This window comes from Somniosus microcephalus, chromosome 3 (genome assembly GCF_052327205.1).
Source record: "Somniosus microcephalus isolate GS21.2 chromosome 3, FLI_Smic_1.0, whole genome shotgun sequence".
Classification (NCBI taxonomy): Eukaryota; Metazoa; Chordata; class Chondrichthyes; order Squaliformes; family Somniosidae; genus Somniosus; species Somniosus microcephalus.
This window is the reverse complement of record NC_140989.1, coordinates 361,371,538-361,391,316: the sequence shown is the minus strand read 5'-3', so window position 1 is coordinate 361,391,316 and position 19,779 is coordinate 361,371,538. Positions and strand designations below refer to the sequence as shown.

General features: G+C 48.9%; 1 protein-coding gene across 1 annotated transcript in view; it reads right to left on the bottom strand.

Annotated features, from left to right (window-relative positions):
* Positions 1 to 19,779, bottom strand: part of adgrl2a (adhesion G protein-coupled receptor L2a) — a 777,020-nt gene that overhangs the window by 61,737 nt on the left and 695,504 nt on the right. Inside the window, exons 11-14 of the mRNA XM_085983501.1 lie at positions 14,416 to 14,599; positions 5,717 to 5,839; positions 5,224 to 5,423; positions 4,257 to 4,430 (exon numbers count right to left, since the gene is read on the bottom strand). Coding sequence (XP_085839627.1) covers positions 4,257 to 4,430; positions 5,224 to 5,423; positions 5,717 to 5,839; positions 14,416 to 14,599 — 681 coding nt within the window. The remainder of the gene's footprint in view (positions 1 to 4,256; positions 4,431 to 5,223; positions 5,424 to 5,716; positions 5,840 to 14,415; positions 14,600 to 19,779) is intronic.

Here is a 19,779-nt window from a genome sequence, read left to right as displayed (position 1 = left end):
TAAAACAGGTGATGCACGACTATCATTAGGCGCTAAGCCGGCAGCCCGGGGCGCTAACACCGGAAGTTGGGCGCAGGGCAGGTGTGGTGAGCTGCTGATTGCCGGCAGACACTCTGGCTCCGGTGAGCTCTTAAAGGGGGAGGGTGGATTTGTTTTTTTGAAAGGCCGAGACTAGTGTATTTGTGGAGGGCTTCTCTCCATCAGTTTGTTATGTCTCCTCCTCCTCCTCCTCCTCCTCCTCCTCCTCCTCCCAAAGAAGGAGTGTTGCAAAACGGCTGCCTTTTCTACTGCAGGAGTGCCCTTTAATTTGCGCTCCCCGCGGCCCGCCTCGGCTGTGTACCGTTCCACTTCACAGTCGTTCGGGCCGCCAGGCGCACAATGGGGCGGCGCGAGTGAAGTTCCGGTTCCGGGTGCACAAAGGGCGTTGCACGACGAAATGACGTCATGATCTGCGCGCGCAGATGAGCGCGCGCAATGACTTTGCGCCGGCGCTAAATGTCTACTGAAGTTGGGGCGAGGCGCAGATCGCGCTGCGCCCGGGCGCTAAGCGCCTAGCGCTCGAGATCTACTCCTCCTAAGGCGCTAACGGCTGGCGCAGCCAACTGAATTTCTAGGCCTTTGTGTTCTCCTCACAGCTTACTGTCCCACCTAGCTTTGTATCATCAGCAAACTTGGATACATTACACTCGGTCCCTTCATCAAGGGGTCATTAATATAGATTATAAATAGGTGAGGCCCCAACACTGATCCTTGCAGCACCCCACTAGTTACAGCCTGCCAACCTGAAAAAGATCCATTTATTCCTAGTCTCTGGTTTCTGTCTGTTAACCAATCCTCTATCCATGCGACTAAATTACCCCCAACCCCATGACCCCTAATCTTGTGTAATAACCTTTTATGTGGCACCTTATCGAATGCCTTTTGGAAATCCAAATATACTACATCCACTGGTTCCCCTTTATCTACCCTGCTAGTTACATCCTCAAAAAACTCTAATAAATTTGTCAAACATGATTTCCCTTTCATAAAACCATGTTGACTCTGCCTAATCATGTTATGATTTTCTAAGTGCCCTGATACCACTTCCTTAACAATGGATTCCAGCATTTTCCCGATGACTGATGTCAGGCTAACTGGCCTGTAGTTCCCTGTTTTTTCTCTCCCTCCTTTCTTGAATAGCGGTGTTACATTTGCGACCTTCCAATCCGCTGGGACCATTCCAGAATCTAGGGAATTTTGGAAGATCAAAACCAATGCATCCACTATCTCTTCAGCCATCTCTTTTAGAACCCTAGGATGTAGGCCATCAGGTCCAGGGGATTTGTCGGCTTTTAGTCCCATTAGTTTCTCTAGGACTTTTTCTCGACTTATATTGATTACGTTAAGTTCCTCACCCTCATTAGACCCTTGGTTCCCCACCATTTTTGGTATGCTTTTTGTGTCTTCTACTGTGAAGACAGATACAAAATATTTGTTTAACGTTTCTGCCATTTCCTTATTCCCGATAAGAATTTCTCCGGTCTCAGCCTCTAAGGGACCAACATTTACTTTTGCTACTCTTTTTCTTTTTACATACTTGTAGAAACTCTTACAATCTGCTTTTATATTTCTTGCTAGTTTTCTCTCATTCTATTTTTTCCCTTTTAATCTGAAACTCTCCCAATCCTCAGCCTTACTATTATTCTTTGCAACATTATAAGCTTCTTCTTTCAATCTAATGCTATTCTTAACTTCTTTAGTTAGCCATGGTTGGATCACTTTTCCTGTGGAGTTTTTGTTTTTCAATGGAATGTATTTTTGTTGCGAATTATGAAATATTTTCTTTAAATGCTAGCCACTGCTTATCTACCGCCATACCTTTTAAGCTATTTTTCCAATCTACCTTAGCCAACTCGCCCCTCATACCTATGTAATTGACTTTATTTAAGTTTAAGACTCTAGTTTCGGACTTAGGAAAGTCACTCTCAAAATTAATGTGAAATTCTATCATATTATGATCACTCTGCCCCAGAGGATCCTTTACTATGAGATTGCTAATTAACCCTGTCTCATTACACAATACAAGATCTAAAATAGCCTGTTCCCTGGTTGGTTCCATGACATACGAAAGCAAAATACAGTGGATGCTGGAAATCTGAAATAAAAACAGAAAATGCTGGAAAAACTCAGCAGGTCAGGCAGCATCTGTGGAGAGAGAAACAGAGTCAACGTTTCAGGTCGATGACCCTTCGTCAGAACTGGAAAAAGCTGGAGATCGAACAGGTTTATAAGCAACTGCAGGGGCAGGGAAAGGGGGAAGGGGAGGAAAGAACAAAAGGGAAGGTCTGTGATAGGATGGAAACAGCGATTTACTCATACTTCTTGCAATTTAGTATACTGTATTTGCTGCTCACGATGTGGTCTCCTCTATATTGGGGAGACCAAACGCAGATTGGGTGACCGCTTTGCGGAACACCTCCGTTCAGTCCATAAGGGGGACCCCGAGCTTCCGGTCGCCTGTCACTTTAATTCTCCGCTCCATTCCCACTCAGACCTCTCCGTCCTCGGCCTCTTGCACTGTTCCAATGAAGCTCAACGTAAGCTCGAGGAACAGCACCGCATCTTTCAATTAGGCACTTTACAGTCTTCTGGACTCAACATAGAGTTCAACAATTTCAGGCCATAACCTCGGCCCCTATCTTTTTTTTTTCCATTCATTTTTAAAAATTTATTTATTTAATTTTTTTTCTCTCTCCCACATGCAGCTGTCTTTCATTCTGCCAATGTTATTTACACTTTATCTAGAGCCATCTTTTGTTTCTTAACTTGTCCCATTACCATTTCCTTTTGCCTCGCACCACCTCTTAATCTCTCCCGCCTTCCATCCTATCACAGACCTTCCCTTTTGTTCTTTCCTCCCCTCCCCCCTTTCCCTGCCCCTGCACTTGCTTAAAAGCCTGTTCCATCTCCAGCTTTTTCCAGTTCTGACGAAGGGTCATCGACCTGAAACGTTAACTCTGTTTCTCTCACCACAGATGCTGCCTGACTTGCTGAGCATTTCCAGCATTTTCTGTTCTTGGTTCCATGACATATTGTTCTAAGAAACTGTCCCGAATGCATTCCATGAACTCGTCCTCCAGACTACCTTTGCCAATTTGATTTGTCCAGTCTATATGAAGCTTAAAAGTCCCCCAAGGTTATTGCATTACCTTTGTTACAAGCTCCTACTATTTCTTGATTAATATTCTGTCCAACGGTATAGCTACTGTTAGGGGGCCTATATACTACTCCCACCAGTGTTTTCTGCCCCTTGTTATTCCTTATTTCCAACCATACTGATTTTACTTCCTGATCTTCTGAGCCGAGATCCTTTTGCGCCACTGTCCTTATGTCATCCTTTATTATCAGGACTACTCCCCTTCCTTTTCCATTCTGCCTGTCTTTTCAAAATGTCAAGTACCCTGGAACATTTAGTTCCCAACCTTGGCCACCTTGCAACCTATGTCTCTGTAATAGCTATTAGATCAAACCCATTTATCTCTATTTGTGCCACTAGTTCATCTATCTTGTTATGAATGCTTCGTGCATTCAGATAAAGAGCCTTTAATTTAAATTTTTTACCATTATTCCCTGCTTTGACCTTATTCTCTGCTGCACTGCTACCATTAAACTCTGTCCCTTCCTGTCACAGTCTGCTTATTTTTACCCAAATCACTACACTGCTCTATTGCCTTGTCCTTTCTCTTTAGATTTCTCTCACCTGAGCCCTCCCCCCCACCTTTTTTAGTTTAAAGCCCTATCTATAGCCCTAGTTATTTGATTCACCAGGACGCTGGTCCCAGCCCGGTTTAAGTGGAGCCCGTCCCGGCGGAACAGCTCCCTCTTTCCCCAGTGCCCCATGAATTGAAACCCCTTTTTGCCACATCACTCTTTGAGCCACGCATTTAACTCTTTGATCTGCTTGACCCTATGCCAATTTGCACATGGATCAGATAGTAATCCAGAGATTATTACCCTTGTGGTTCTGCTTATTAATTTGGACCCTGGCTCCTCAAACTCCCTAGCAGAACCTCATTGTTAGTTTTACCTATGTCGCTGGTTCCTTCATGGACCGCGACAACTGGATCCTCCCCCTCCCACTCCAAGTTCTTCTCCAGCCGCGAGGAGATATCCTAAACCCTGGCACCGGGCAGGCAACACAGCCTTCTTATCCTGCCTGTACTTATGGCGCCCCGCGTGTGCACAGAATGAGTCCCGGGAGCGCACTGGCAACTCACCTCGATGTTCTTGTGGGCCATGATGATCGCAAAGTTGGTCAGGTGCCTGCACTCGCACTTGGTGTGAGTCCTGTTGGTGTCGATCAGCTTGCAGCCCTGGGTGGACCAGAAGCCCATCATAGTACGCTCAGAGTAGCTCCAGAATGAGCAGTTTGCGTTGAAGTAGTTGTCCGGCTGGAACAAGTTGAAAGGGGAGAGAGGTGGTGGTGGTGGGGGGGGGGGGCGGATGAAAAAAAGAGAGAAAATGTCAAACATTCATTAAGTCTAAGCATGGGGAGCACCAAAGTTCAAATGTAATTTAAACTATGCGAAGTGGTCATCACCTAAATCATCAGTCAGTCGGTTTCATTAAGAGTGGTAAAGAAAGACTTGCATTTCTATAGCGCCTTTCACGACCACCAGACGTCCCAAAGTGCTTTACAGCCAATGAAGTACTTTTGGAGTGTAAGTCACTGTTGTAATGTGGGAAACGCAGCAGCCAATTTGCGCACAGCAGGCTCCCACAAACAGCACTGTGATAATGACCGGATAATCTGTTTTTGTTACGTTGATTGAGGGATAAATATTGGCCAGGACTCTGGGGAGAACACCCTGCTCTTCTTCGAAATAGGGCCATGGGATCTTTTACATCCACCTGAGAGAGCAGAAGGGGCCTCGGTTTAACGTCGCAGTTGAAAGACGGCACCTCCGGCAGTGCGGCACTCCCTCAGCACTGCACTGGGAGTGTCAGCCTGAGTTTATGTGCTCAAGTCCCTGGAATGGGACTTGAACGCACCACCTTCTGACCTCAGAGGCGAGAGTGCTACCCGCTGGAGCACTGCGCTGGTCCGGTAAATCCCGAGACCGAATTAACCCTTTCTGTGACAAATGGAGAAGGCGGCCGCTCTTCCCGTTATTCGCCAATGTCGAATTTTAGGAGCTTTATGTCGCTCCGAGTGGGCAGACGGCGGGGTAAAGGCAAACTTACGTCGATGTGCTCCAGGGTAAAGACCACGGGCTCGGTCACGTAGATGCGGCTGGACTCCTTGTTGATGGATGCGGCGATGATGTGGGAGTTCACCGCGATAGAGTAATTCCGTCCACTCCCGTCGCCCGCTAGTTTGATTGTCGCGTTCTCCGTGGTCAGAAATTGCCCCAAGCTTTTATACAGGGTGAAAACCAGCTTTGCTACACAAAGCGGGAAAGGGGATTGGGGGGGGGGGTGGTGGGGGGGCGGTGGATAATAGGAGAAAAAAAAATCTCATTTAAAAAAAACGACAAAAACATTCCCTTTTATACCCGCGCAGAACACAGGTGCACTTTGTCAAGATTCATGGGCCACCTATTCGTCATGCAGCTAATAAAGAAACCCGCAGTTAACCCAGAATATCTGGAGCAGTCCTTACCGTCACATCATTACAGAGAAAGAAGAGAATCCTTACTGGAGGAAGATTCCTACTACTCTTGTCCCTGCCACTTACCGGTCCGACTGTTTTGCTTGAGAGTGTTGCCTGACAGGTGGATCGAGTTTCCGCCCATGTAGCCCTGGGGAAACTTCAGGTCCTTCACCTGGCCCTCGGTACTCAGCACACCAACCTCCAGGACTGGATCAGCCGCATCAAGGAGAGGAAGGGGCGACAGAAGGCAAAGAGCAGTTTATTTAAAACTCTGCACTCAAATTACAAAAGCATCATGAGCTGAAAAATCCTTATTCTGCTGTCACCCTCCTTTCCTCTCGAAAGGAATTTTTTTTTATTTATTCATTCATGGGATGTGGGCATCGCTGGCAAGGCCAGCATTTATTGCCCATCCCTAATTGCCCTTGAGAAGGTGGTGGTGAGCCGCCTTCTTGAACCGCTGCAGTCCGTGTGGTGAAGGTACTCCCACAGTGCTGTTAGGGAGGGAGTTCCAGGATTTTGGCCCAGCAACGATGAAGGAACAGCGATATATGTCCAAGTCAGGGTGGTATGTGACTTGGAGGGGAATTTGTAAATGATGGTGTTCCCATGCGCCTGCTGCCTTTTAGATGGTAGAGATCACGGGTTTGGGGCTGTATCGGCATAGAATTATAGAATAGTTACAGTACAGGAGGCGACCATTCGGCCCGGGCTGGCTTTCTAGAAGAGCACATCAGCTAGTCCCACTCCCTGCCTTTTCCCAATAGCACTGAAAATTCTTTTCCTTGAGGTACTTATCCAATTCCCTTTTGAAAGCCACGAACGAATCTGCCTCCACCACTCTTTCAGGTAGTGCATTCCAGATCCTAATCACTCGCTGCGTAAAAAAGTTTTCCTCATGTCGTCTTTGGATCTTTTGCCAATCACCTTGAATCTGCGTCCTCTGGTTCTCAACACTTCTGTCAATGGGAACAGTTTTTATCTACTCTGTCCAGACCCCACATGATTTTGAACACCTCTATCAAATCTCCTCTCCACCTTCTCTGGCAGGTCCATAAAGTGGTGCTCAGTAAATTCTGGGGAAGAGCGATTTACCGCAGCGAGTTTTAGCATGGCCACTTCTTCAATACAAGAACTGACATGAAACTTGTCATCATGGGAAATGGCTTATGAAATAATACTGGGCGGCCTGCTGGTGGCGCTGTCCAGGGAGAGTATAAATACTCGGGCACGGGCCCAGCTTGCTCAGGACATTCTTTAACAGGAACTAGTGAAGGACACAACTAGACCTCCATGTTGTAAAACAGTTGATTAAAGCCTTGTTTAATACTCCGACCAAGTGCCTAGTAGTTTTCTTACATCAAAAACTGTCCTGTCCACTTTGTTATCAACCCGATTAATGGGTACCTTCTATGAGCTTAAAGTCTTACAATTAATGGGTGGAAGTATGCTCGTTATAGTTTGTCTTGTCTCCCTCTTCTCCCAAAGGTGCCCAACCATTGTGTGTGGGGGTGGGGGCGGGGGTGGCGCAGGGTATGGTTCAGTTGTCACTAAGTATCCTCTGGCATCTTGATGGAGTGCGAGCCTCGACAGACTATCCTATCATGGGGAGAGAAACTGGTTGGAAATTCGCAACAGATGGGAGCTCAGGGCTCCTTTTTCAGATCACAGGAGCATGGTACCTATGAGTCATTGCTGAAAGCAGAGATCCCTCATTCCAAAAGCAGACCCCGCTCGCCACCAACATCCGCGCGCGCGCGCGCACTTTTCCAGCCGCGACGCGATCAGGAGCACGAGTCCTGGCGGATTTGTTTCCCCCTCTTCCCCCGTCTCAGGGGCACTGCAGATAACGGCAACGACCCCAACTGCTAACCCCGGCTGCCCAGCAAAGACTCGGGGTCGCGCCTGGAACTTTAGGGTCTGTGCGGTCGCGTTACGCCACGTCTTATCCCGAGCCATTGGGGAAGCCCAACTTACCTTGTGCTTCGATGCACTGGTGATGAGGGGTTCTGATGGGAGTAAATAGGGGGAAACTGCTTCCACTCTCAGGAGGGTCGGCAACCAGAGGACACATACAAGCTAAGATAATTGGCAAAAGAACCAGAGGGGAGATGAAGAGTGATGTAAGAAAACTCACTAAGCACTTGGTTGAGTATAAAACAAGGCTTTAATCAACTGTTTCACAACCATGAGATTCTAGTTACATCACTAGTTCCTAGTTACAAAAACGTCCTGGGCAAGCTGGGCCCACGCCCGAGTATTTATACTCCTTGGACGCCGCCACCAGCTGGCCGCCCAGTGTTATTTCATGAGTCATTTCTTCATCTGAATGATAAGATTCATGACAAAGAGATTTTTTATTTTTTTGCGCATCTGGAATGCACTGCCTGACAGGGCGGTGGAAGCAGATTCAATAGTAACTTTCAAATGGGAATTGGATAAATACTTGAAGCGGAAACATTTGCCGGGCTATGGGGAAGGAGCAAGGGATTGGGGCAAATTGGAGAGCTCTGTCAACGAGCCGGCACCGACACGATGGGCCGAATGGCCTCCTTCTGTGCAGTATCGTTCTGTACACGGATCGGGCAACTGGTGCTGGCTTCGGGGCAGCAGTGCCATTCCCATTTTGGTCGATCGATCCACTAAAAGTTTGGCACGGGCATCGCCACAGGCCCCCCCCCCCCCCGCCAGTGCCGCAAGTTCGGCTTTGGTGCGTTAACTAAAACAGACTCGTGTGTCGTTCCTTTAACCGGGTGGCTCAATTACACGAGCAGCAATCTCGAGGCTCCTCAGTCAGCGAGTGCCAGTTGCAGACAGGGCACGACAACAGCAGCAGCCGGGTCATCTGCCCCGTAATTATTATTTTTTTTTTAATGAATTCTCATGACGTGAACGTCGCTGGCAAGTGCCCGCTCCTGGTTACCCCGAGAAGGTGGCGGTGAGCCTTTTTGCTGTTTGACGCAACTGGGTGGGCTTTCGAGGCCACGGCAGAGGGGCAGCACAGGCCTGGCGCGGGACTGGGGGGCGCCTGGAGCTTCAGGCCGGGTAGGGACGGCAGGTTTCCTTCTCTAAAGGACATCGGTGAACCAGTTGGGGTTTTTACCGGCAATCCCGACAGCTTCATGGTCACTTATAAAATTCTAACAGGACTAGACAGACTAGATGCAGGAAGGATGTTCCCGATGGCCGGGGAGTCCAGAACCAGGGGTCACAGTCTAAGGATAAGGGGTAAGCCATTTAGGACAGAGATGAGGAGGAATTTCTTCACCCAGAGAGTGGTGAACCTGTGGAATTCTTTACCACAGAAGGCAGTTGAGGTCAATTCATTAAATATATTCAAGAAGGAGTTAGATATATTTCTTAAGGCTAAAGGGAGATATGGGGAGAAAGCAGGGACAGGGTACTGAGTTTGGATGATCAGCCATGATCTCATTGAATGGCGGAGCAGGCTGGAGGGGCCGAATGGCCTACTCCTACTCCTATCTTCTATGTTTCTATGTTTTTGCTGATACCAACTCTTTAGTTCCAGATTTTTTTAAAAACGAAATTCAAATTCTCAAACTGCCAGGGTGGAATATGAACTCATGTTCTGCTGGATTATTAGTCCAGGGCCTCTGGATTACAAATCCATTAACACAGCCACCACGCCACCTTATCCGCTCTGTATTGCACTCACGGCAGTGGAACTGTGCAATTTCTGCCCTGCAGCACTGTATTTAATTACAAGCAAAATACATCTGCAAGTCTACCAGACAAAAAAAAACAATGCCATTCATTATATAAATATATTTTGCAGTTTGAACGCAATTGGTGAACACAATGGAGACAGATTTCCTCTCGGTACCATTTGTCACTGACACCCTAAATGGGAGAGTTCTCGTATTGTTTCCTCCCCCCCAGAGAGTCTGTAACTAGGTTCTTTTAAAATGCATTTACTATTCGGCCAGAAATAGCCGACGGGTGAGATCTCCCTGCTGCGTTTCGGATGTGGATTCTCCCTCGATTATCCCGTATCAAAGAATTTGTCATCTAAAAAGAAACTATTTAAAACCTGCTTGGCTTCTCATTCCGATCTATTCCAGTACAGCTATAGCACTGGCATCTATCCGACAATGTGGAAGACAGCCCAGTATGTCCCATCCACAATAAAACAGCAGAAACCTAAGCTGGCCACTTAGCACCCGATCAGCCTCGGCCCAATCATCGGTTAAAGTGATGGAAGGAGTCATCAATAGCGTCCCCTGCTCACCAATAACTTGCTCACCACTCGGCTCCAGACCTCATCACAGCCTTGATCCACACAGGACTGCCCGAGAGGCGAGGCGAGATTAGTTGCCCTCGACATCGAGGCAGCGTCGGGCCAAGTGTGCCACCGAGGAACAAAACTGAGGTCAATTGGGGTCAATGGGAAAACCCTTCAATAAGCTGGAGTGACACCGGACACATAGGAAGATGGAGGTCAATCATCGTTCCCCCAGGACGTCACAACTGGAGCTCCTCAGGGCAGCGTTCTCCATCCAAGTATCTTCAACTGCCTCATCAATGACCTTCCCGCTGTCAGGAGTGACAGTTCTACAGTGTTCAGCACCCTTCAAAACTCCTCTGCTAATGAAGCAGCCCATGCCAACCCACAACAGGATATGGACAACATCCGGACTTGGGGTGACAAGTGGCAGGTAACATTCGCATTACAATGACCGTCTCCAACAGGAAAAAAAAGGCTCAACTATCTGCCCCTGACCCTTTAATGGCACCACCATCGCCGAGGCCTCACCATCAACATAAACCAGAAGCTTAAGTGGATCAGCTGTCATCAAGAATATGGCTGCAAGGGCAGGCTAGAGGCTGCGTCGCTCACCAGCTGACCCCTGAAAGATTCTGCACAGTCTGCAAGGCTCAAGTCCAGAGTGCGATGGAATACTCCCCACTCGCCTGGATTGGTGCAGCTGCAACAACACTCAAGAAGCTCGACACCATCCAGGGCCGAGCAGGCTGTATGATCAAAGCCCCCTGCCACTGGACTCAAACATCTCAGCCCCTTCACCACCAATGTACTGTGGCTTCAGTATGTACTATCTACAGGATGCATTGCAGCAACTCACCAAACTTACTGCCCCAGCACCTCTTGGACACACGACCGACCCTTTCCTTCGTCGTCAATAGGAGCCAATCCCCATAATGCAGTGAGCCTCGCTAGAAGTGTGCACGCGATTGGCCCAGGCTGCGGTACCTCCCACCCTCCACTCCACCAATAAAAAAAAACCCACTAATGAGGCTCACACAGGGAAACATAGAAACATAGAAGATAGGAGCAGGAGTAGGCCATTCGGCCCCTCGAGCCCGCTCCGCCATTCAATGAAATCATGGCTGATCATCCAAATTCAGTGCACTGTCCCTGCTTTCTCCCCATATCCCTTGATCCCTTTAGCCGTAAGAAATATATCCAACTCCTGCCAGCTGGACAAGACAACTGAGGGGGATGAGCCCAGGATACGTCTGCACCTTCAAGAGAGGGGCCCCTGAAGGGGAGACATATAGGCCTAGAAATTCGGTGGGCTGCGCCACCAGTTAGTGCCTAAAGAGGGCACTCAGTGGCTTTAGCGCCACTGGCCACGCCTCCCGCGATATTTAGCGGGGCGCTAATGGCGGCGTTAGCCTGTAGCGCTGCGCCGCCACCGATGATGTCATCGGTGTGCGCAGCGCCCCGCTACCGCCCCGATCGCGATATTTGGTAGCGCCCGCCTCTGTAACGCCGTTCGCAAATCGCGCCCGGTTCACGGGGCCTACCTGTGGCGGTAGTGGCGCAAATTAAGGTGGAGGTGCTGGGCGGCCATTTTTTCGGTGGCCGCCTGCCAGCACCTCCGTCCCCGGCCTCCTGATCCCACCCCCCCCCCCCAGGCAATGCCGGCTGTGTCCCGAGAGCCCGGCACTTCTCCTCGGTGCCGGGCTCTTTTGCCGGCACTCACGATCGGTCATCGCGCTGGTGCAGGCCCCTCCCCCTTAAGAAGGGGAGGAAGGCCTGCAGTACCGCAGCGCGCCGTGCCGCAGCGTGTGGCGCTGCGGCACGTTGCGCTGCGATATTCAGTTTCAGCGCCCCAATAGGGACGCGGGGCGCCTCGAGCAGCGCCCCGCGTCCCTCTTGGGGCACTCAAGCTTAATTTCCGGCGGGCGCAACGGCTTCGATCGGAGCGGTAATTCCGGCGCCCAGGCGAGCTTGGCGCCCTGTTTGGGCCTCCACTGAATTTCTAGGCCATACATTTTAAACATATTCCAATATTGAACAGTCACATTTAAATTCTGGAGAGTTTTTTTTAATACTTTCTGGCCTAGATTTTCCAATCAGTGTTAGTTTAATGCCACCCATAACCCAATAAGGATTGGAAAATCTAAGCATGTGTGTTAAAGTTCCTCCGTGGATAATACACAGCAGGGGCACTTAGAACCAGTTGCCTCTCCATTCTAATGGAAACTGGTCAAAAGACACATCTGATTGCAGTTTGACAGGCATGGTTTGCAGCCAGCACTGTACCAAGCCTGTAATTGTATCAGCAGATGTGCCGCCTTTAAAGGAAAGCCAAATATAAAGTTTAATTTTATGCCAAACACTGTGTGTGATCCTTTCCCTCCCCACCCCACTCCATCCCACTAATTATCTCCTTCCCTCTTGAAAGCACGGACTCACATTGGGTACAGACACTCGGGTACCTTGCCCGAGAGGCCATTGTTCACGTGTTGAGCCGGCAGGCTATTCACCTGCATGGGGCATCACAGCTGGGGTTTTGATTCTGTCCTCACCTTCCAGCAAAGGGTTACCTGAATAGTGATTGGAAGTGGTGATTCCTTGCTGCTTCTCTTCCCTTGCCCTCGCCCCCTCCCCCCACCTGGGAGTGTCGAGGCCAATTGCAGCTCCTCAAATGCCACCTAACTTCAGCGCAGGAGTCAACCCCGGGGGACGTTGTGGTCAGTGTGGCTCACCTGCACACGGGGGTAGAGTTTCCACAGGTGCTCTCCCAATTTCCTGCCGCAACTTCGGTGGAAGATGGGTCGGAAACCCGAGGGAGACGCCCGTATCCGCCATTTCCCCAGGGTTTTCCGGCAGTCTTCCGTCGAAGGAGGTCGGGAGAATCCCCACGACAATTCTAACCCCACTCTCTTTAACAACTCAGCTACTGGGAGCCCGGGTCCAATTGTGTTTAAGATGATTGAAGGAGTTGATAGGGTAGATAAGAGAGAAACTATTTCCTCTGGTAGGGGCAGTCCAGAACAAGGGGGTGTGACCTTAAAATGAGTCCATTCGGGGGATGATGTCAGGAAGCGCTTCTTCACACTAAGGGTAGTGGAAATGTGAAAAACTCACCCCCACAAAAAGCTGTTGAGGCTGGAGGTCAATTAAAAATGTCAAAACTGAGATTGATAGACTTTTGTTAGGCAAGGGGGCAAGGGTAGGTAGTAAGGGCTACTGAACCAAGGAGTGTGAATGAAGTTGAGGTACAGATCATCCGTGATCTAACTGAATGGCGGAACAGGTTCGAGGGGCTGAACAGTTGTCCAGAACATAGGAACAGGAGTTTTATGCACAGATATGAAATAAAGCCATTGTTATGGGACAGAAACTTGCGCTCCCACCACACATTTAATGTCCTACTAAAGAGGCGAATGGGTCAGTGCTATACTGTCTTATCAGGCAGTGCGACCCTGCTGGTACACACTGGGCAATAACCAACACTGAAGCAATTACAGGCCACTTTACTGCCACTTGGGCTTCGTACACATACTTTGAACAGTGTCTGTTTCCAAGGAACGATCAGATGGAGAGAATGTTTACTCACGCTTGGAAAGAAACTTTCTGCGATCCTATTGGGTGCAAGGGCTTGTTGTTTGGAAGCGTAATTTGCCGTGATCTGCAGATCGCAAGGCGAGATCTGAGCATCTGCTGCCCCGTGCCTGTGCCTCGAGATGTTGGCTTGGATTGAAACCTTTTCCTGCGCAAGTCCCAAAGACCGTGTCCTTTTCACGGCCAGCCTTGAACAGCTGACTCCTCTTCGACCTGCAGCTTGCTCAGCTCAGGAAAGGGCTGCCTAGCATCACATTTCCTCGCCATAGAAAGGGAATGTTGACATTTGCTCCCCTTTTTGACAAAAGACAGGCGAGGCAACGGCCTCACCTTGGTCTGACTGTGGCACTGTACTGGATTGACGGTGTCAGCCAGTGGCTCAGTGGGTAGCACCCTCGCCCCTCAGGTCAGAAGCAAGTCCCACTGCAGAAACCTGAGCACACAATCCAGGCGGACACTCCCAGTGCAGCACTGAGGGAGGGAGCTCTGCGGCATGATGGGAAAGGGGGCGGCTTTCAGATGAGATGTTAAAGCGAGGCTCCATCTTCCCTCTCGGGTGGGCATAGAGGATCAACCATGGAATTATTTCAAAGAGGAGTTCTCCCCGGGGTCCTGGCCAATATTTATCCCTCAACCACCATGGCTAAAACAGATTAGTCATAGGGTAATATTGGCACAGTAGGAGGCCATTCGGCCCATCGAGTCCAGTCATTATCACGTAGCTAATTGTGAGATCTTGCTGTGCGCAAATCGGCTGCTGTTTCTCCTACGTCACACTTCAAAAAGTGCTTCATTGGCTGAAGAGCGCTTTGGGACGTTCGGAGGCTGTGAAAGGCCGCTACATAAACACAAATTCTTTCTTTTCTACAAACGGGAAGAGCTTTCACCATTCGCGTCCCCCGCCCGCCTTGTGCGTCATCTCCATCTGCGTTACGGCAGAGGCACTCACCTATATTCTCGGTGGGCACCGTCACGGTGGTCGGCTCGATGAGGTTGTCGGCCAGAACGAAGGCGCCTTCTTCCAACGTGTCGAGCAGCAGCGTGGCCGCGTGGGCCTGTTCCGTCGTGTTCATGTCCTTCCACGACTGCAATGCCTCCGCCCTCAGCAGGTTGTCAACTGTGTCCACGATGGCCTGGGGGTGGGGGGGGGGGGGGGTGGGTGGTGGGGGGGTTGCAGGGGAAAACAGCTTTCATCAGTATCGCCTCACGGCCGGTCAGCTCGGATGTTTTACGCCACTTTCAAAAACACATGCCGAAAACCGCGCGGGCGTGCAGGCTCCTAGCCAGGGTAACAATTGAAACTATTGCCTCTGGTGGTGGGGGAGTCCAGGACCAGGGGAGCACGACCTTAAAATTAGAGCCAGGCCGGTCAGGGGTGATGTCAGGAAGCACCTCTTCACACAAAGGGTGGTGGAAATCTGGAACTCTCGCCCCCAAAAAGCTGTTGAGGCTGGGGGTCAATCGAAAATTTCAAAACTCAGATTGATAGAATTTTGTTAGGTAAAGGGGTTAAGTGTTGCTCAACCAAGGCGGGTAAATGAAATTGAGATACAAATCCACCAGGATCGAATTGAATGGCGGAACAGGCTTGAGGGGCTGAATGGTCTCCTCCTGTATCTATGTTGCTTTAAAGGCACCTGGCATGACCTGAGGAATGGAGATACAATCTGTATCTGTGACAAATTACTTTTCTGTCTTGCGCGTTTTTACGCTGATTAAGTTGGTCCGGAAACAGCAATGATGGGCCCTTGCAGAGTGGCTTAATGTAGTGAAACACCTCAAGGCAGTTCCCAAAAGGGGACTGGGAGGGTGGGGGTGGGGGGGGGCAAGAGAGACAACAAGCACCGAGGTATAAGAGTTAGGGAAGCTGAACAAAGACAGGGACCAAGAGGTGGGTTTTAAGGAGGCTTTAGAAAGTGGAGCGAAACGTGGCAAATAGCAGGGGTTTTGAGAAGACAGTGAAGGGGCACGGTGGGTGAATGGTCAGCCACTGAAGGTGGAGCAGAGGGAAGGGGTGGGGGGAGGGTTGGTGCGCAGTTCCCAACTCAGAGCTGGAGCAGCATAGATTGCGAGTCGGCCAAGTAAAGATGCAGCGAGACCTTGGGGTGGGGCGGGAGGGACTTATAAATGAGTACACGGATTTTGAACACTTTCCACTTTGGGCACTCTCAGGTCAGAGTGCGATCCAACTGGGTACAAAGTAAAGCTGCCTTTACTCTCAGTGTCCTCAGCCTGAACCTCACCCCACAACCGCCATCCTGCGGCCAGTCGGAGCGAGGTTGCCCATTTGGTGCCAATTAGCGACAACTTGGGAGTGGTGTTGTGCTGTGCACCTGTGCTCACCGGTAAATGGGTTGTGACTGATCAAATGAGCCAGGAGTATTTTAATTATTTTACACTGCCATACATTCCTGCTGGAGTCTAGCCTTTCTCAGCTACCTATCAATACACACAGATGGCCGCTACCCTGTAACACCACAAAGCACAGCTGATATTTTCCCTCTCATATTTGTTGCGGAAAAAAGTCTGTGTGAGGAGGAGAAATGCAGCCTTAACGAAACAAAGGATCGATAAATTTTCGCACATATTATATCGCGCTATATTTTATAGTGTTAAGACATTTTTACAGTGGTGAGAATGTGGAACTCGCTACCACAAGAAGTGGTTGAGGCGAATAGCATAGATGCATTTAAGGAGAAACTAAATAAGCACGAGGGCGAAAGGACTAAAAGGATATGCTGATAGGGCGAGGTGAAGTAAGGTGGGAGGAGGCTCGTGTGGAGCACGTACGTAGTCACGGACGACGAAGGTTCTGACGAAAGGTCGACCTGAAAGGTTAACTCTGTTTCTCTCTCCACAGATGCTGCCTGACCTGCTGAGTATTTTTTTGTTTCTATTTCAGTCATGGACCTGTTGGGCTGGATGGCCTGGGTCTGTGCTGTGCTGTGAACGTTTATCTAAATCTATCCACATTGTGCTCGAGGTGTCCGGCTCGTCAAATGCGTGAGCCCTCTGAAATCAAGAACTAGTTTAACTATGACAGAGAAATCTGGAGAAAAAGGCCATTTTGTCCAGTTTCCCTACAAAAGCTAGCAGGTTGATGATATGTGTGAGGTTGTGACCTTTATTGCATGAGAGGAGGGTGGTAGACTAAACAGATGAAAAGATCCGGTGGGAGGGGGTGGATTGTGCAGAAGAGACACAAAGATATATGAAGAGAGAGATGTAATAAGATAGATAGAGAGATAAATGGCAAGATTTAGAGAGCGATATAGAGAGGGAAGGAGTGATATAGGGAAATAAACAGATAAATACAGAGAGAGATACACAGAGACAAGGAGAGATAAACAGAGAGTGACAGAGGGAGAGATAAGGAGATGCAGTGAAACAGATGCGAGAGATAAACAGATGGATTGGCAGAGAGGGATAGATAGAGAGATACAGACACATGCACACAAATTCTGAGTGAGAGAGAGAAACGAGAACCAGAGATACACACACACACACACACACACACATGCACACACAAACAGACACACGTGCGCACACACAGTGAATCCTGTTTGACATCTCCAATAGAACAGGTCAATCGTTGTTTAAAATCTGGACATCCTCTTGTTTTACACTGGAGATGGCAAAAGGTCACAGGTTACCCTCAGACACAGTCTGGGCTCTTTCGGTTGTTTTCCCTCAATAAAAGCAGATTTGTGAGAAAGCTTCGCAAATCGCCGGGTTGGCCAGGAAGGACTTAAGTGAGCAAGTTTTTTTTTTTAAAAACGACACAACAGGAAAAACAAACAACTGGAGACCATTAAAATCCTGTCAGAAAGTAATTCAATTGAATCAATTTAATCAGTTAATCAATTCTGTGCTCTAATGTATAGTTAATGCAAGAGCGAATTAAGCAGAGGAAACCCTGCTGTATTTCAGAACAGTGCAATTTAGTAAGTGCTGCAGCCTGCCTCCCTCCCCTCCCCGCCCCCTTCCACACATGCCTTTATCTGATCAATGTTAATATAACCAGTTCTAGTAACGAGGCACTTTATGCAAATATAAACAGGGTGATTTTAAACAGTGCTTTGTACCTGCAAGAATGATTAGAAAAAGTCTACCCAGGCTACTGTCAGCCGAAGATTAATTAGCCTAATCCATCTTAATATCCTCTTTCTGTCTAGTTTTCTAGCCACTGTGACCTTCCTAGCAGGTGGAAGATACTTAGATGTGGCATTACAGGCTTTTTTTCCCCCCTCTCTTCTCTAATGGGAGTCTGAATAGTCAAAATGCTAATATCAATTCTGCTGTAGCCATTAACTGTGAACGTGGAGAGATTAGTCTACCGAGTGCCTTTTTTATCCCCCCCCTGCTACTCACTTCAAGAATGCAGCTCCCTGCTTCTAATCTGCGCCTTGAAGGAACCTTATGTCACGAGTAATGAACTTGTTTGAGATTTGTAATTTTTTTTTATAAAGAGAGTGCTGATTATAAGTGCAGCTTGCAAACTGAACGGCAAATAATCGGCTGGCCGTTCCCCCAGTGCAGAGCCGGGGGGGAAAGGAAAGCTGCAAATCGAAGGCTGCTCCCTCTGCAAGAACTTCATTTTCCTTCAACAGAGGAGCAGTTAAACCATCAATCCCGCTAGCTTGGGAACGGCGCTGCTTTTCTGCAGGAGGGAAGAGGCCAAGTCGCTGAAGCCGCTTTTTGATTTTGTGCTGTTAATTTGGGGATTTCGGAAGGCCAGTGTCTGGGAGCTGGCTCCTGCCGTTTTGTGCTGTTAAAGGGGGTTTTCTGGAGTCTAATGACCGTCAGGGGTGGACCCCACTTAGCGCTGCTGTAAAAGGAGCTGGAATGCCCCTTAATCAACGAGTGGAAGTGTTGACGGGGGTGGAGATGAGGTCGGTGGTAGAACCATCGCACCTGGTGGACTCTTGGCGGAGCGGGCTCGACGGGCTGAACGGCCTCTTGTCTTGCTCAGCGTCGTCTCATCATTGCCGTTTCGATAGGGGGAACGGGCGCAGGCAGGGAATGCGGTCCGCTAAAATGGCGTTTTGACGAGGGCAGCACTCGACTTAGTTGAAGAATGAAAGGGAGGGCTCGACATCAACTCTTTAGACAAGAGGGTGGTTAAAAGGTGCAATTCTCCGGCACGAACCGGCGCAGAAGCAGAGTCTGTAAATGACACGGTTGCTGGGCAGGAAGGGGCAGGGAGGAGGGGAGGTGTCTGGTCAGGATGCTCCAGTCAGCGTGGCGTGTGGTGTGGGGCAGGCTGGATGGACCAGCTGGTCTTTTCCTGCCCATCCAGCTCGCAGGTCCGTCTTTTCGTAATTCTTTTACAAGGGAATTAATCGTTTGAAAACGAGGAGTATTAAAAAGAGTGCGGAGAGCGAGCGCGGCAGTGGTTTTTGACGAGGTGATTTATGAGGGACAAAAACACACCAGCACAGAGGTAATGGGACAAATGGTTTCTTTCTGTTCCAGAACATTTTGCGATTCAGTCACCGGTAGTCCCGGTTAGGACGTGAAATGGAGGGGGGGGGAAAAAAAACTACACTGTAATCCAAAAGATTTTCTGATTGCTTTTAAAGCCATGGTTTTTCAAATGTTCTTTTTTCCTGTCTGGGGACTCCTTACAAGTATAGATATACACTCCCAGGGACACCGTGCAATTATTGATACACTGCCAGAGGCCCCTTTGATGCAAATGAAATTATTGGCATCAGTTCAACTTCAGAGAACTGTGCTATCATTGCAGACAGCGGGTCTGCTATTATTGGTATTCAACAATGCTCGTCGGCCAACAAATACTAAAATCTGATGACCTCCGCCACCCGCCCGCCACCACCCCCTCCCAGGATTTCCTCACAAACTCCTTGGCAACCAAGAATCCCAGTTTGAAAAAACTATGCTTCAAAGTGACCATTAGTTAACTTTTATTAGACAAACCACAACTTTAAAAAAAAATTAACACATGCTGGGAGGACATCACATCACATACTGTCTGCCCGCCCGCCCGCCCCCAGTTGCAGAGCATGATTAATGAAGTTTGTTGCCAGTCAGACCAATATTAATGGGACACACGCACACCACCCCCTCCATACAGTCTCACACCCACAGCCAGCAGCAAGGCAAATTATGTTGCAAGATCAAGGCCGAGAAATGCCCTTTGCAGAATTCACAATAAAAATCAATACAAGGTGTGTGGAGATCGAGCTCGGTCGCTATTTTCCAAAGGGTCTGTTTGTGCCGTCTGAATTATATTCGTCAGGGCTGTAAACTGCAGTCATGAGCAGATGTATTCATTTGCTATACTGAGGTC